General features: G+C 33.9%; 1 protein-coding gene across 2 annotated transcripts in view; it reads left to right on the top strand.

The window, feature by feature from the left end:
• LOC145329099 (uncharacterized) overlaps nt 1–17,181 on the top strand; it is a 264,242-nt gene extending 247,061 nt beyond the window's left edge. For both annotated transcript variants that reach the window (XM_080173132.1, XM_080173133.1), the window contains 7 exons: nt 881–946; nt 1,400–1,465; nt 4,899–5,894; nt 9,998–10,279; nt 14,115–14,287; nt 14,715–15,426; nt 15,546–17,181. In XM_080173132.1, coding sequence (XP_080029258.1) covers nt 881–946; nt 1,400–1,465; nt 4,899–5,894; nt 9,998–10,279; nt 14,115–14,287; nt 14,715–15,426; nt 15,546–15,956 — 2,706 coding nt within the window. In that variant the 3' untranslated portion in view covers nt 15,957–17,181. The remainder of the gene's footprint in view (nt 1–880; nt 947–1,399; nt 1,466–4,898; nt 5,895–9,997; nt 10,280–14,114; nt 14,288–14,714; nt 15,427–15,545) is intronic.
• The last annotated feature ends 515 nt before the right edge of the window (nt 17,182–17,696 follow it).

Genomic DNA, 17,696 nt, shown 5'->3' with positions numbered 1-17,696 from the left:
AAAAACTCCGTTATAAATAATGAATATTCGTGTCGAAACTTTCTTGGGAACTTTTTTGTTTTGTTGGGACAATCCATCCGTCCATCCATCATTAGTTATTCATTATTTGGGAGCGCAGCTACTCTGTAGTGTGTTTGTCCGTTCGTCAGTTATTCAAATAGTTTAGCAATGGATTTATTATTACTTGGATCTTATTATCAAATTATCATGTACTCTAACAAAGTGATACTTGAAGCTGGCTAAAATAACGGGCCCCCCAAATACTCCCCTCTTCCTACTGGATGAACAAACTAGCCAATAAGTAATTTCTATGTTAGCAACCTAAATTGATGACAATTTCCCCCCTGTCATAATATCTACATCCCTTGTATTGTTTAGCATATGCAGCTTTTTGAGTATCTTTTTATATTAATGAATGTTTTCATCCTTGTTTTATCCATTGATGAAAATATTTTGTGTCGCAGACAACAAAAATGCTTCAAAAGTTTGGGAAAAGAAAAATAGTTTTAGCTTTCAGTTTCATATTATGAATGAAAAATGGATTTAGAATAAACGTGGATATTATGACAGGGGAAAAATTGTCGTCAATTTAGGTTGCTAATATGGAGATCATTTATTGGTCAGTTCGTTAATCCAGTAGTAGGGCAGTGGATAGTATAAAGGGGATTGGGAGGATCGTTATTTTAGCCAGCTTCATTTGATTAGAATACATAATAACTTATTGTTAGATCCAAAATATTAAATCCAATGGATGAAATAATGGGGGGAAAATGCTTTTGTTTTGAAAATTAAAACAGCGAAACTATGTCTGTCTTTCTGTACGTCTGTCTTTTTTGTCAGTAACGTTATATTCAATACTAATCATCTTTATTTATTTTAGGTGTACAAGTCCCAGCTGAGTAAAATCACGGAGACATGGAACGACAAGATTCAAGACTTTGAAAAGGTAGGTTCTACACATCTGCATGGTTTCAGCGATAGATAAATAACAGATATTTAAACCTCATCCCAATTTTATTAGCATCAATAGAAAAGGTAACCTGCCACAAATTATAAGGCATATGTCTTTATGAAAACTAATCTTGTTATGATTAAATATTTAAAAGGTAACAAAACTAAAAATTTGATGCTTATTTTGTCTTATTAAGAATAGTTATTTATCGCATCGTATTTTAGACAGGTTTGTTAACCCCGAGGCTAACAAAACTGGTGTTAGTTTTATGATTTTTATTTTAATGTTTGTAGAAAATTGTCTGTAATACAATGCTATACATGATTTGTCAGTATGGCTGAGAACAGGTTCTAATCAAGCAGATATTAATCGGTTTCGAAGCCATACTTCAATGTTGCCAAATCTAAAATCTTATGTGTATCAAATCTTAATACACATATTATTTAGGTAAACACAAGCTTACTAACAAGTCTTGAAAAGCTAAGAAATGACAATGAACAGCTAAAATTACAGGTAAACAAAACTTTCAATTTTTTAAAGATTTGAAAAAAATTTGGAAGATTTATTTGATTTTGAAGAAAAAATTAAAAAGGTTTTATTTGTATGTAGCTAAAGATTTCGATAAATTCTGAACCGATTGAGCTCTCTATTTTAGGGAAACTTTACATCTATCCAGGGATGATTTTTGGGCTATTTACAGCCGCACGTCAGTCACAAATAAGCCTCAAATTTATACCCGTTTGGGACTATTTTATTGAAAGATATAAATTTGGTGTTAATTTTATTGATAGTACCTGTCAAAAAGCTCTGCAATTTTCATCCCTTTCCATATCAGTTTGTTTTGATCAGGGTTCGGCAGCCGCGCGTCAGCGGCGAATAAGCTTCATATTTATACCCGTTTTGATGCTTTGAAGAATGTTTAAAAACAAGGATTACCAGATTTAAGTTACGTTTAGACTTCCAGCATATTTTTTAGATTATAAAAGGTTGGGTTCCCTGAGGCTTACAGGCGGCTAACTCGCGGCTGCCGGGTCCTGGTTTTGATAAATTTTTCTCTTAGAGTGGACAATGACATAATAATTATTATCCTTTTCTTATTACATGTGTCTCTTTCACTATTTTATAATCAGACCTCGGATAGGTACAGTTTTTATAAAGAATAAGTAATATTAATACTCCTTTATTGGTCATTTTGTTCATCCAAGAAGAGGGGAGTGGATGAGATAAAGGCTGTGTATAGGGAGAATCATTTTTTAGCACGCTGCAAGTTCCACTTTATTAGAGAACATGAAAATCTGGTGTAAGATCCAAGTAATAAGATATTCATTAGTTGTTGATATATTAACTGAAAGCATAATGTTATCAAAATAGCGTTATTCCAATAATATGTCAGCCATATGGGCCCTTTTATTAACTTCTGTATAGTCTACATAAACGACTTGTAGATGATATGCTAGTGACTTCTATTAAATGACATATACATAGTAAGATAAAATTTCAGCCATAGCCACCTTCTTATAATATTTTTCTTATTATTAGTCCCATTCCCAAATGAGCCTATATGTCTAAATAAAAAATGTCATTATTGGTGGTAAAATCTCCTTTGTTTTACGCAGTGGGAGGGTGTAAGGACCCCCGCGGGACGCCCTAGCCTCACATATATTAGATTTCTTCAAATTTCCCAAGTCTTTACTAATTTGTTTTATCAATTAAGTCTTTATAATCTAAAAAAATGGTATAACAATCATTTCATATATTTTCTAAATAACTCAATGTTAATGACCTAAGTTATAAATATAAATTGTAATATTTTTTTAAAATTAAGAGTTACCCTTTTAACTTCGGAAATATTAGAACAAAACTTTTAAAACTTATACAATTTTAGAACTAATACTTAAATTGACATTAAATTATTATTAAAAATATTGACTACATAATTTTAGTAAAAATTTTGGATTTAGTGCGGTTCACGGTAAAATGTAAAAGATGTATCTCCAAAAAAAATCTACCAACTTTCTAGGCCAAACGCTGGAACGTAAAAGTCATGCTCGCACAAAAGTTTAAACGACCAAAGAAGGCCTACAAATAATATGTAAGAGTCATTACTCAATAATGCACAGTTATTTCGCAGTGAACATAAATGCGCGAAAAAGACTAATTTTACGTGTTTCAATCTTATATATTTTTTATCCATCTTTTTTGAATAAAGCAATAAAAATTAGAAATCTTGAGATGCTGTAAAAAAAATTCCCAGGTAGCGTTAAATTAAATTACATCTAATGATATGTTTTACTTGTTTAAAATATCATTACTGTCAAAATAATTGTAAAATCTTAGCATCTTTTTCTCATTAAAATAAATTTCACATTTTCATAAGATGAAAATAAAACAGTAAAGATGCCATTAAAAACAGGATATGAAATTTTTAGAAATATTAAAGAAATCCAATGAGTCCTCTGTAATTATACTAGTGGCTACGCCCATAGAGGCATCAAGGGGCATTTTAAAAGAAGATGGTGGCATCCTTCCCCAAAATGATTTTAAACCTTCCCAGGACCTATGAGAGGCTACATTGAAAATGAGAACCATATCGGTTCAATGGATAGCAATGTTACCCTTATATATGTAAAGATTTAATTAAAATTAATACCAGAATATAAAAAAACACACACAAAATTTCTTAAACAACAAAATTGATTTTAACAATATTTTTACAGTAAATGAGAAATCTTTATTTCAATTAACTAGAAATTAAAGCATAGGTGGTATTAGAAACAAGGATAAAAACATCCATGAAAAGTTAAATATAAATATCTGTCATTTTTCTGAACCTTAATTAAATTAGATTATGATAATGAATGTATAAGTATAGATATATTGTATAATACAGACAACTACCTGGCCCAAGAAGTGGAAACCCTTTTCGTCTGCTAGCTGATTTCAAAGACCCAATACAAATAATTCTAATTCTCAAAAAAATGCTATAATATAGATTAGTTAGGGTTTATCTTAGTTAGGTTAGGTTAGAGACACTTAGTAATTAGGGCAACCGTAGGAGCTTGATTAATTAAAGTTCTTGGGTGCAATCCCGTGTGGGGAACGTACGGACATAACGCCTTTAGTTGTAAAGTAGGTGCGCCCCTAAAAACTATGATCCTGAGTGTTTAACCACAAATGGCATTAAAATGAGTAGTTTAGATTCTTGTTAACATTCAAGGTAAACACATTAGAATTAAACTAGACCTTTCTTAGGACTTTTTTAGACCTTTCTTAGGACTTTTTTACCAATATTTCTCCACTAATATTTAAGATAAATGTCTATAAATTGGGTATATTCTCCTAACCAATAATATGTTTTTGTAATCAACATTTTATTAAATTGTGTCAAGGTTTCTGTATTTTCCTTCCTATGGATGTTGTCAGCCTTGTTTCATTCACAACAAGAAATAAATTTTGTATTTAAAATGAGAAATATTTATTCATCGCATATTATAGACAATTTCCGCGGATATGAAAATGAAAAAAATATGAGATAAAAACCAGTTTTGTTACCCCTGAGGGGCTGAAGGCCCGGGCTAAAAAACTGGTATTAATTTTAAGATTTTTATATTAATATTCATGGAAAGTTGTCTGTAATACGATGTTATACATGATTTTTCAGAATGGCCGAGAACCGGTTCTAATTCAGCGGATATAATTAGTTTAAAGCCATACTGCAAAAGAAAGCTTGATTAGTCTACACTAATTTGTCTATTATTAAAGAAATAGGAAATAAACAATAGCTAATACATGATGATTTTTATATATAAAATATATGTTCTTTACCATTTCATAATTTTATAACAATTGTCATTGTGGGGGGATATCTTATCTGAAGAAAAACTTTCTTTACTTCGACTTGTTAAAATTCGTCATCACGTTGTCATAATAATGATTGAAATTTCAGATGGAGGCAAAAAACATTGAGTTAGAGGGAACCAAAGCCCGACTGCGGCAGTTGGAGCAATCTGCAGACGCTGCCACTGTTCCGCCGCCGTCAGCCTACAGCGGCAGCCGCCACGCCCTGTCCTCAAAATCCAACACTCCCGAGCCGGACGCGGGAAACGGGCAGCGCATGTTGCGGTCACCTGGCGGCCATCAAGGGGATGTTACTTCCAACCTGCGCCGGCTAAGCCGCAGCCATAGCCGTAACGATATTGACCTGGCTGGCCGTGTGGCGGCAGACAACTACCTGAAATATCCAGTCCTGCCGCTGACTCAAGCTGAAGCGGCCAGAAACAATAATGGAGGCGGCGAACAGCGGGTCACTTTTGATTTGGGCCCCAAAAAGGCTCGCATGACTGAAATGTCGGTGGCCAAGCGGGCCATCGCAATTGACCGTCAAGCGACGGCCAACACAACATCACAATTGCCCAGCGATGCGCGGGCACGTCTCCAAGAAATGGCGGGAAACGGAGGGGACATCAAGCGCAATTACCGAAAGTCCTCCAACCACGAACCTACCGCCGGCGGTGGCAATCAACCAGTGCGCCCCAGCAAGCTGAGCGTCAACAACGGATTGATTACATCAACAACGGCGGCGGGAAACGCCAAGTATATGGTGTCACCGCCGGGGACACCTACAAGAACCTCAACGCCCGGCGGCGGCGCGGGAACGCCCACACGGACGACCTCGCCAGACAACAACGGCGGCGGCCACGTGACAAGCAGCCGACTTACCCGACGTGACAGCTATCGGGCCGTCGACAATGGCGACCGGCGGGCCATCAATAGTGCCAAGAATTCGCTCATAATGAATTTGCAAAATAACAACGTGAAAAAAGTCAGCGGCGGCGGTATTTCCTCCCCGACAATCCGCCGCGGCTCACGGACACGCACACCCTCCATTGAGCGATCCTTGACCGGCGGCTTGAATAAAGACGACAATAACTCGGTGGCAAAGGTACGCGGCAAAAGTTTCTGGGGTGGGTGGTGGAAATTTTCATAAAATACGCCATCAAAAAAAAAAGTTTGCCGCCCAAAAACTGTTTGTTGTTGCCAAATTTGTGCTAACCCATTCTTCAGTAGTTTTTTTAGTAAGTTTATATTAACAATATTAATCCACTCTATCTATCCTTGTGCTCTGCTTACTTATAATAAAAATCCTTTGTCCCCCTTTTCAATTTCTTCTACAAGGTGTCAAAAAAGCTGGTTGTATCAAAAAACAAAGTACTGTTAGATTTGAAATAGATCTTGATTCTTTAACATTAAGCTTATAGTCTAAAACTAAACAATCTTATGAATTAACAAGTAAAGAATGAAGTCTATTTTATTTTAATCTTAATGCTATGTTTTTTAGCAACCTAGTTTTTTGATATCATGTATTATTTTCTCTATGGGTGATGGGTATTTGATCATACACACTTTCTCTTTAGGTCTGCAAGCATATACATAATGCTAGAAAAATTAGGATTCTAAAAATTTCTTGTTTAATATTTCCCTGCCTTAAAAATTCCTTAATAAAAATTCTGCATGTTATAATTGTCCTAAAAATATCCTCCTTAAATTCCTAATTAGACTTTAGGCTCTTATTTTTTAAGTTGTACCGCTGTTTGCATTATTTTATATATATTTAAAAATACATATATCAAAATTTATATGTATTAAAATCCTTTTTCTGCTTGGCGCATGTTAAATCAAACACTTAGAACCTATAACCAAAGGTTTTGAAGTTAAAAATGAAAATGGCAACTTTAGCTCCAATCAGCCACCCCAAAAATTTACTTGTCCATTTTTTTGAGTTATTATTTAGTTTTATGTATGTTGTAGTTATTTGTTTTTGCACTGGAACCTTTTTTGCACCTATATCTGTTGGTTGTTAGAGCACACAGCATGAAAAAAAAAGCATCCAAATTTTAGTTTGTTATTCATTGTGATTTTGCGATGTGTTAGGGCTCGGCAGCTGCACATAAGCCACCAATAGCCACGAGGAAGACTACGTTTTATAACATTAAAAAAATCAGCTGGATATCTGTTCCTAACCGTTTGATCAAAAAATGTTATTAAGTTACCAAGGTTTAATTATAGGTTCATGTGCGGCAGCCGAGATGTTTATTTTTTAACCCAAAAAATCTAAACACAATTATTTTGCTAACATAAGTTATTTAAAAGATTTTTTAAAAATGTTGGAGGATTTTTTTAGAAAATAATATTAGGATTCTTTTTAAATTGGGCTGAAGACTCGACAACCGCAAAAAAAGCCTGCTTTTTGGCCCCTATATTGAGATACAAATCATGATAAAGAAATAAAAAAAATAGCTCTCTGAACGGCTGCCGAGTACTGTTAAACAATTCTGTAATATGTATCCTGTAGTAAGCTTTTTTTGTCTGTAGCAAAGGATCTCGGTAACTGCTGAAATCTCCTTAACTTTGAAGCTTATTATAGGTCCAGGGAAGGTTGTTAGCTATTTTGGGGAGGGTATCTTTACCCTCCCAATAAAAGATGACCCCCCTATTTTTTTTATTTTTCTTATAAAAACTTAAATTGACATTGGGGGGCGATCACTTTTCCTTCTCACCTTAATGCTTCTAGATGCTACTAGTTTAATATAAAAAAAATAAATGTATCCTTTTTCAATGTTAACAAATCCAATTAGAACGACAAAAAAAAGTTTTAAAAATTTAACCTTCAAATTGATTTCTAAGTATCTTTCTCGATGAATTCGTGATTTGAAAATCAAAACGATGTTGTCATTCTAAATCAAATAGTTTCGGTTAGTGTTTTATACGTTGTAAATTAAGTTATTTTTATTTAATTTTTATCACTGAAATTATTTCAGGCGTTCTTTAATAGGATGAAGGGAGTGGGAAGGAGGGGTTGAGGATTAAAAGCATAAAATCATCAAAGTAAATTAATAAGAGGCTATATGTAACTGTAACATTTTCCAACTTTCCATTGGGTCTTTGAATATCATTAACCATTTTCGGAAATATCAACACAGCCAATAAGCTACAAGAGCAAAAATTAATTTACTAGATGTTGAAAAAATTCCCCACCTCTTGGACCATGTAGTTGTCTGGGTTATACATTTATTCTAAAAGCTTTCTTAAAAGTAAAACTCAATTTTCAATCAGTAGTAAAGATTTTTTGCTTCTAATAAAGAAAACTTCTTGCTCTTTAGTATACATTATTGTTTCATTTATTGATACATCTCTCATCCAAATTTACTGACATTAACATTTTGTATTTAATATGATTCTTGGTATTTTCATGTAATTCTGTTTCATTTTATTGGTCATTTAACGTTTGGGTTTCATTTGCAAATTCTTTGACAACGATTTTTTAAAGCGAAGCTTTCTATCATTAGGGTCTGTACGTTGTTATTTGTTATTTTATTTTCCTATCGATTTTAAACTTTGCTTGATTATTCCTGTAAGTTAAGTACTATTTAGACAGCCAAGCAACTCTGCTTAACAAAAAGTCCGTTCGCCCATTTTAACTTTTTTGACAACAATTTTTTGTATGTTATATTTATACTCTTCATCTGAATTTTTGAAAATTATAATACAACACTCTATAACATTATAAGCGAATCATCTCTATAATCAAGCCCTAAAGTGAAAGAATGTCTCTTACCAGTAACCTGTATTTAATCAATTTTTCCTCACATTTATATACAATTTTGTTGAGACTTGCAACTTGATATGTACTCTAAGTTCTGGCACTCTACAGGATTTTTAATTCGTTTGTCATTCCATCTAAATTTAGAGCTTCGCTTTTATGAATGAAGAGTAGATGTGTTTCTAAAATATGACAGAGGATATACTTTAATTAATACATTGCTATTGTATTAATTTTTATAAATATTTTAAGGTCACTCGACCACACTTGAATGTGGCAGATTCATTTTATTGTTGGTTTATGATTGCATTAGCGGTTTCGCCCCCAGAGGTCTTTAGGGGCACTTTTAATTTTAGTTTTAAAAATAAAAAGTAAACAAAGGTGATTTATCTTGGGGGGGGGGAGGGGTGGGATACCCTTCCCCAAATATTTTTTAAAAAAATTTAGGACCTATGAGAAGCTACTTGTAAAGAAGAAACATATGTGCTCTGCGGTTAAAGAGTTCCTTCGCTACAGACAAACATCCTATTTTTTTCTATATTAGGATTTATTAATGAATACAATGCTTTCCTATACTTTAGTTTGATCACTTGTCTTTATATGATACAATAGATAGCATTTATGTCGACTAAACGGACGAAGCCCAAAATACATAACTTTTGCACTACGTCGTCTTCCTGTGACGTCATTAAATGAGGGAGATGAGAGGAGAAGTGGGAAAGAAAATCCCTAAAAAAGAGATGGATAATATGACGTCACAGGAAGACGACGTGGTGCAAAAGTTATGTATTTTGGGCTTCGTCACTAAACGGCATTAGAGTTATTCATGGCTGATGACACCTTTACATTGGATAAAAGTGGTCGTAGCTGACATGATATCGACAGAAAATTATGTATTACCCCATACTTTTTAGACCCTTAAATTAAATATGGTAACTTTTAGCATGGAAATCTTGATTAAGTATTGAACTGTTATTTTACGCATGTATTTTTCAATATTTTAAGCTTTAATTAACCAAAACTAATCTTATTATTACTAAACAACTTATTTGATACATTTGGGCTTTGCTAGATTAACATTTAGAAATTTGAATAATTATTTTTGATAAATAGTTTTAGAAATAATGCATGCCAAAAACCTTTTTTAGTTTAAATGATTATTATATTATGTGTTTCCTGTAAAGATTATTTTTTGAAAAGCTATTAAACTTAAGATTTTTTTAATAATTAAAGATATTTACAGTGCCTATTAAAAAAATTACGTCATACAATACCAAATGGCCAATACACAGGATAAATTACCAATTGCAGGTCAGAATACATTTTAATTGACAAATGGTAGGCCAGTATGACGTCATTTTTATAGGCATTATAAAAAGCTTCGTAATATTCAATTGTTAAAATCAAAAAACCACTTTTACTGTAAAGTATATATTTTCGTTTAGGATTCAAGCACCCAATTTTATGGCCCCCACCCCTACAGTCCAACCACCTACACCCCCAACCCATCCAACCAATCTCCCCGCGGCGGGCTCGGCAGTCCAGCCCTGTTGTCCTCCAACAGCCGGCTGGGCAGTCCTGGCGGCCGCCTGTTGCCCGCACCACCCGTCCTGGAGTCCAAAGGTTTGCCAGCCACTCTGACCAGTATGGATATTAAACATCTGAAGCATGATACAATAGCCGAGTTAATAGCTGGAATTCTACAGAAGTGTGCAAAGAATGAAGAGGTATGTACAGCATTACAGACAGAGTGACAGACATACATACAGAGATAAAAACAAAAAGACTGTAATACAGACAGTTTTCTCACATAGGCAGTCATTTAAAGTTGCAGATAGATAGATATATCTATAATACAAAGTAGAATGATGTCTGTCCGTCCGTCCGTCTGTCTGTCTGTCCGTCTGTCCCTTAAGATGTCGGTAACCACTGAACCGATCGGATTCTACTCTTCAGGGAATATACCTACTGGTACTGTGGTGGTTTTAGGCTATTTTCTTGTGAGGTGGGACAACTCAACCCCCCCAAAAACCAAAAAATTCCCCTCCCCCCATTCTTTTTTTTTACGAATTGAGCGAATTTTGCGAATCCATTATTTAATCGCGAAATTTTTCTGCTGGGTAGGTGCGAAAATTTTCGATCTAAACGCATTTTTTTCTGCTGGGTAGGTAATAGAAGATGTAATTTTACCTCTTGGGCAAAGCCCCTAGAGGCTAGTAGCGAAGCCGCTAGTAATTACATAAAGACCTACAGGCTGTAATAAAGTTTTATCATATAAACTAACGAATAGACTTACATAAAGCCGGTCAAAAAGAGTTTCATACATAAAACATCCAGATGTACAGACATACAGATACTCTGAGTAACATTCTTACAGACATACTACATAATATAGAGAAACATACAGACAGACATACAAAGTTACAAACAGACAAACATATAGAGGTACATAAAAACAGACAGACATACAGAGTTATAGACATTAATACAAAGTTATACATAGAAAGCTTATAGATACTAACTAGAACGTTTTAACCAAAAAAATCCATAATAACTAAAAATATGTTTCAACGCAAAGTTAAATTTTCCAAAGATGGACTATTTAAAGAAATAATATTGTACGTGCGAATGGGTTGAAATTTTTTACAGCACAGTCAGTTTTCAAAATGTTGGACATTAGTTGACCCAGTATAACTAATAAATTTGGTATACACAACAACAATTATGTCCATAAGTAGCTTGGTTGGAAATAAGAACAGTAAATTGTCATTAAAAAAGACAGGAAGTTGGTTTTTACATGTTTGGAATGTACTTAAAAGTTAAATTAGGTGTACCTATTTGTCTTAATTTAGTGATATTCCTATTTGGCAGATATGTTTATAAATTTGTATAGCAATATAAAACAGTGCCAAATAAGAATTTTTTTTGTCAAAAAAGAAGATTTTTAGAGTAGATTATTTTCCTAATATTTATATTCTTAAGTGTTGCGTGGCAGAGATCTAAAGGGATAAGACAATAGCCGATAAATTGATGTACATCCACAAAATTACCCCTTCTGTAGATTACAATTAGTGGTTGAAGCGTTTTGAACTCAACTAAATGAACCAACTAATCAAAATTCAACAAAAGTTCCCAAGGTTGTTAAGCCAATATTAACAAAAGAAGAAAATATTATTATAAGACTTCGAGGACTAGTGTAATAAACAGTCCAATGTCCCCTCCTTCCCTATGTGGCGTGGTGTATGCTTATACTGTAATAATAATTGAAATTTCTAAATTTCCAAGGCAAGACATCATGGTTTAGGTTTTTACAATACAACATTTACAAATTATATCAAATATTGAAATTGTAGCCTTTGTAACAAATTAAGTACCTGAGTAGTTATTTTTCACATCATGTCATAAAATGTCTATAATACGATGCCATGCATGATTTTTTTAGCATGGCTGAGAACCGGTTCTAATCCATCGGATATTAATCGTTTATAAAACGATACTGGAAAATATATTAATTTATTCATTCCTTCAAAAAAAATCCACTAATTTTAATATTTTTAGACTAAGAAAAAATCTATGATTTGCTTAAATGCGGGAATATCAAAGATGGCTAAAGCAATTTCAAAGAAGGGGTTATGGAAGAGAAAAGGGAGAGACAGGCAGTAAACAAATTATTGGTTATGCTTCATTGGACACAAACTTCATTTCTAATCATTTTTTCAACAATTTACTTAATACTCTCGCTACATAATACATAATTTAATTTTATAATATTTGATAAGCTGTATAATTTGCCTCAAAAACAGCTATTCTGATAATGGACAATGGGCGATAGTTGACATGGGCTATTCATTACACTGGTCCTCAAAGTATTATAATAACGTTTCCTATTCGTTAGCGTCAAAACTTTGGATACTTTTAATTTGATTGGTTGGTTCATATAAAGTTGAATTTTGTGTATTATCATTGGGGATGTACATGAACTGTTGGATATTGTCTTATCCCTTTTAAATATAAAATTCTGCAATTTGCAATTGGTAAACATAGGTAAATTGTCACTCATGCCATGACATTACATAGTTTTTCTTGAAGATTTTTTAAATTTTTGTCAAGGATGGTGTCATCCTTGTTTCTTGTTCAGTATGACTCTACAACTATATTATTGTAAATAGCCAGGAACGCACTTCATGCCCCCTGCATTAATATTTCATATTGCTAAATCCTATATAGATTCACTAGCGGCTACGCCCCTAGAGGCCTCTAGGGGCACTTAAGAAGGAGAGAGTCGAATTTAATACCCAATTTCTTATTTTAAATTTAAAAAAAAAAAAATAATTTTGGGGGGTGCGTAAAAAAAATTTTTTTTGGGGGGGGTGCCTCCCCCCACTCATTTTTAATTTTAGTTCAAAAAATTTTATAAAAAAATTTTGGGGGGGGAGGGGGAATTTTTCATTTTTGGGGGGGGTTGGGGGTGTCCCACCCCCAAAGAAAATAGTTATAAACCTTCCCAGGACCTATGAGAAGCTACCCTGTTAAGGAGAACCTGATCGGTTCAGCGGTTAGCGAGATCCTTCGGTACAGACACACAGACACACAGATACACAGATACACAGAGACACAGACACACAGACATCCTGTTACTTTAGTATAAGGATAGGCTAGCTAAGGAGTTAGGGTGTGCTTAGCTTTGAATATATATAAATATATATGTATGTAAGACTAAAGGAACCCTAACTCTTAGGCTAGCCTAAGGAATTTCATAAGATTTGGCCTATTATCATATTTGTCTATACAGCTGATCTACTGTTTTCTCGTATTCATTCGAATCCAGTGGATAGGAACCGGTTCTCATCCATACGAAAAAACTATGTCATTGTCTAGCATCGTATTATATCCAGTTTCCTACGAATATAGAAATTTACAATCATAAGATTGAAACTAGTTTTTTTAGCCGGTGCTTTCGGCACCACGGGGCTAAAAAAACTAGTTTTAATCTTATAGTTGTACATTCTATATCCGCGGAAAGCCGTTTATAATACGATGAAAGAAATAACTATTATAAATTTGTTTTTTTTCCTAAACATAAGATCTCAGAAATTCCCTTAGAATGACTGAATTGCTCTTTACTGAGAACTTGCCAAATCCTATTATTAGATGTCTCAGTATAGCCTAGAAAATTGACAACAGAACTCTTATGAAATTAAATAAAGATTTCTCTTTCATGGGAAATGATTAAAAATCATCATATTGGCTGTGTCTGGCTCGAGCTAGCTAGTTTTATGTCTCAATGGATAGAAAGAAATGTAGGCAGATTATTTGATGTCTTTATGAATTAATAAACAAATGTACATACCAATGATGATACACAAAATTACCCCTTCTGTGTAATTAGGTTAGTGGTAGAAACGTTTGAACACTCAACTTAATGAATCAACTAGTAGAAATTCATTACAGTCATTAAAGTTGTTAAACCAAGGAATGAGAAAACTTTGGGGACTAGTGTAATAAACAGCCCAGTGCAGTGTCCCCTCTTTCTGGATTTTTCAATAGACTTTTTCATTTCAGATGAAAACTGCTTCCTCCCCACGTCCCCCCACGACCCTGGAAGACACGGAGAGTGAGGGAAGCAGTATCCGGCCCCAGACGGCCATGAGGTTGATCCAGCCAACCTGCCAGCCAGCCTCCAGGACATCCAGAACATCCAGCAATCCGTCCATTCCTCATTCGTCAATCAACAGGTAAACTTTTTTTATGCCTTTTTGTTTAAAAAAGGCATCTAGTGTTCACTTCTTCCTCCAATTCAAAAAAATGTCAATGTTTTCTCGTCATTTTTAAGCCTTTCGTGACTTCCTTTATGATTGTCCCCAAAAGGTGTGTCTGTCCATATGTTTGTTACACTAATAGAGACACTAAACTGCACTAAAAATAATCTAGAGACACAATCTCTAAATCAGCCAATAATTCCCTTCGAAAATTTAATGGTTTGTTAAACCTATTATGTGAGGTTGGTTCTTATTTAAAATTGTATGTTCTTCTCAAATATTTATTTTGATCAAATGATAAATCTTGATATTTCTTTTAAATATTGGAATAAAAAGGTACATCTTTAAAAAACAAGTATTCAAGTCTTTCAGAACTTAAATTTAAAATCTTGTTTTTTTTCAGAACCCCAACTCAATCCGCCAATCCCCGGTCTTGGGAAGCCTTCAACCTGAGGGAGGAAGTGACCCACAGTTCCCACACAGCCACACACCAACCCCAGATGAACAACAGCAACCCCAATTACCCCCAACCCGCCCCAGCACAGTCCCCGCCCCCCTTGCCCCACTATGAACATCATCTGATGGAAGATCTAACTGGACAACAAGACTCTCTGCCTCTGCCCGACTCACTCAATGAGTTTGAAGGTGAAGAATATCAGGATCTGAATAATGACAATCATGGTAATAATGATCCTGACTCGTTAACAAGCAGCCGTAGGCAATACACGGACGCGGCCAACATAGTCCTGACAGAAAAGGAAACAATGTATCGCCAGCAAACGATGCTGTCGCCTGTTCCATCACCAGATTCTTTAAACATAACCGACGAAGATAACAATCAAAGTGGTAGTGATGACAATCGTCTTGTCGTTTCCCCATCACCAAAATTTTTCGACTCCATTACATTAATGGACGAAAAGCTAGCTGCTGGCGGTCAAACTGCCAACCGGCCGTTGACTGCTAACCGCAGAAATGATCCCTCGCCAAAACAGCTGCGAAGGATTATTCCGTTTGCGGATAATTCGTTGAGTAGTGGAAATTCTGTGTTTACAAGTCAAGATGCCAGTCTAGAGGATTCTAAACAGTCATCCAGCAGTCTTTCTGGTTCTAAACAGGTACATCTTGTAGATATCATCCAAAAATATATTAACCTGCTTTTTTTTAAAGACTTTTGCCTTTTTTACACGACTTTTCATATTTTTACAACAAAAATAATTTTGTTTTTTTATTTCAGATGCAAGTTGGTCATGAGCCCATCTACTCCAACGTGACCCTGAACATGCGCCCCCTCCACCTCCACCCGCTGGACCGTCCTCTCTCCGCTTCCCGCCATAATTTGCACCACTTGTCCAACTCTCCCGCGCTGAGTCGTTATTCCATAAGCAAAGACGACATTTTGTCCCCAGCTGTCGACAGAAACTCCCCCACTAAAACAGGTGCTGTGATCAAGCAACCAAACCAAACCAAAGATACTGTGACGTCATCGCCGACGCCACGCGAGTCAGCTGTTGGCATGCACGAGCAGCAGCAGGCCACAATCCCGGCACAAGTGCAAACACCACCACCACCCCCAACAACCAATGCTAACCTAAAGACAGGAATCTCCCTAACAGAAAAACTAAAGTGGAAATTCCTTGGTTGGTGAGTGATACATGTGAACTTAAAAAAAAAACTTTTTGTCCAAAAAAGTTTTTAAGAAACTTTATGATAAACACAAGTCAATATAATAAGTCAAAAAATGAGAAAAAGATCTGTTTAGTTGTTTTAGTTTTTAATAAATAAAAAGTACCAAAGAGCTAAAATGTGATAAAGATAGAACTTAAAACAAAAACAAAGAATAAATTGTCCAATTTTTTGTCGCGCTTCGCGCTATTTTATAAATGGCTTTTCTTTCTTTTTCCTCAAAATAAAAAATGTCAGGTGTAAATATTAACTAAATAAATATTGTTATATATAAAAATTAAAATTGATAATAATACTGATTTATGAGCCGAATTATATTACTACAAGTCATCTTGTAAAGTTGTGCAATAAAAAAAAATATTCAAATTTTATCATGATAAAAAAGCGTAGTATAAAAAGCTCCTAATTGTGCCTTCCTTTTCATACAACAAATTATTTTAATAACAGCCATTTCAAAATTGTAAATATTTCAATAAATAAGTTTTAAAATTGGTACAAGCATAAATTTAATACTACTTTTAAGATCTTTATAAATTGATAAATTTACATTATATAAATGTATTATAATGTTAACTTAAAAGAACACTCTAATATTAAAAGCTTCAAGGTTACAAAACTTTCATAAATTTCGTTTTGAGCTTAGTTTTATTAGATTGTTCTTTTTAAGAAAAGATACCAAAGATTATAAATTATCATTTATGGGGTTTAGTCTCTTCTTTGATTCTATTTTATTTAAGTTTTAAAAGTCCATTGGCAAAAAAAGAAAATTTGTTTATATTCTAAAAAACTATCTACTTTTTGCAACCTTAACTATTTTTAGAATTAAGAGAGACATATCATTATGTTGTAAAAGAGCTCAGTGTATAGATAAAAAAAAATAATGTAATTTTTCTACACTTTTGTGTAATTTAAGATATTTTACTGGCGCTTCGCGCCTTTTTTAGGAATCTACTGCTGAAAATGTTAGAAATGACTTCAGTCCGTCTCTCTAGTAATAAAACTAAAAAAAATCTCTACAAAAATGATTTGAATTTCTATATATTTATGTATAATTAATGGGATTGTAAATTACATATACAGATATTGTTGAATATATAAATTTTGTGATATTGTATATGGAATATATTATTATAAATATAATTATTATTATGGAGACTTGAATAAATCATATCAAATCCAAAAAAAAATTTATTTATTTTACATTTTACAAAAATAACTTTGCCTATGATTTGAAAGCGAAGCTTTTCTATAATAAAATCGGTCTATGTATACGTAACGGATAGTTCTTAAAGTTAATTTAACCTTGTTAAAATTGTCCTATTGATTACTGCAACAATTAGTTCAATTTTAAAAGCGTAGCAACTCTATAATAATAACCAGAAAGTCCATAATTTAATTTTAAACTTGATTGGCACAGATATGCACTTCTTTTGGATCTACCAAGCCTAGCGGCCACAGGATCCATGAATACTTTTAAGGCTGCCTAAAAATTCACATTCTTTTTCCCATTTTGCTACAAACACAAAGTAATTGTGATGTATAGTCCCTTTCTTCCTGACTTAAGAGCAATGCATGTATTATATAGTTTAGCTTTTAGTTCTTGTGTCAACGGTTTCGGAGCAAGACATTGCTCTGCAACACGACACGAACATAAAAGTGAACAGTTGTCTTAATATTAATGTTATTATTGTATGTTAACCTT

This window comes from Acartia tonsa, chromosome 9, assembly GCF_053477335.1.
Source record: "Acartia tonsa isolate MP-2025a chromosome 9, ASM5347733v1, whole genome shotgun sequence".
NCBI classification, from domain to species: domain Eukaryota; kingdom Metazoa; phylum Arthropoda; class Copepoda; order Calanoida; family Acartiidae; genus Acartia; species Acartia tonsa.
This window is presented reverse-complemented; position numbering and strand designations above follow the sequence as displayed.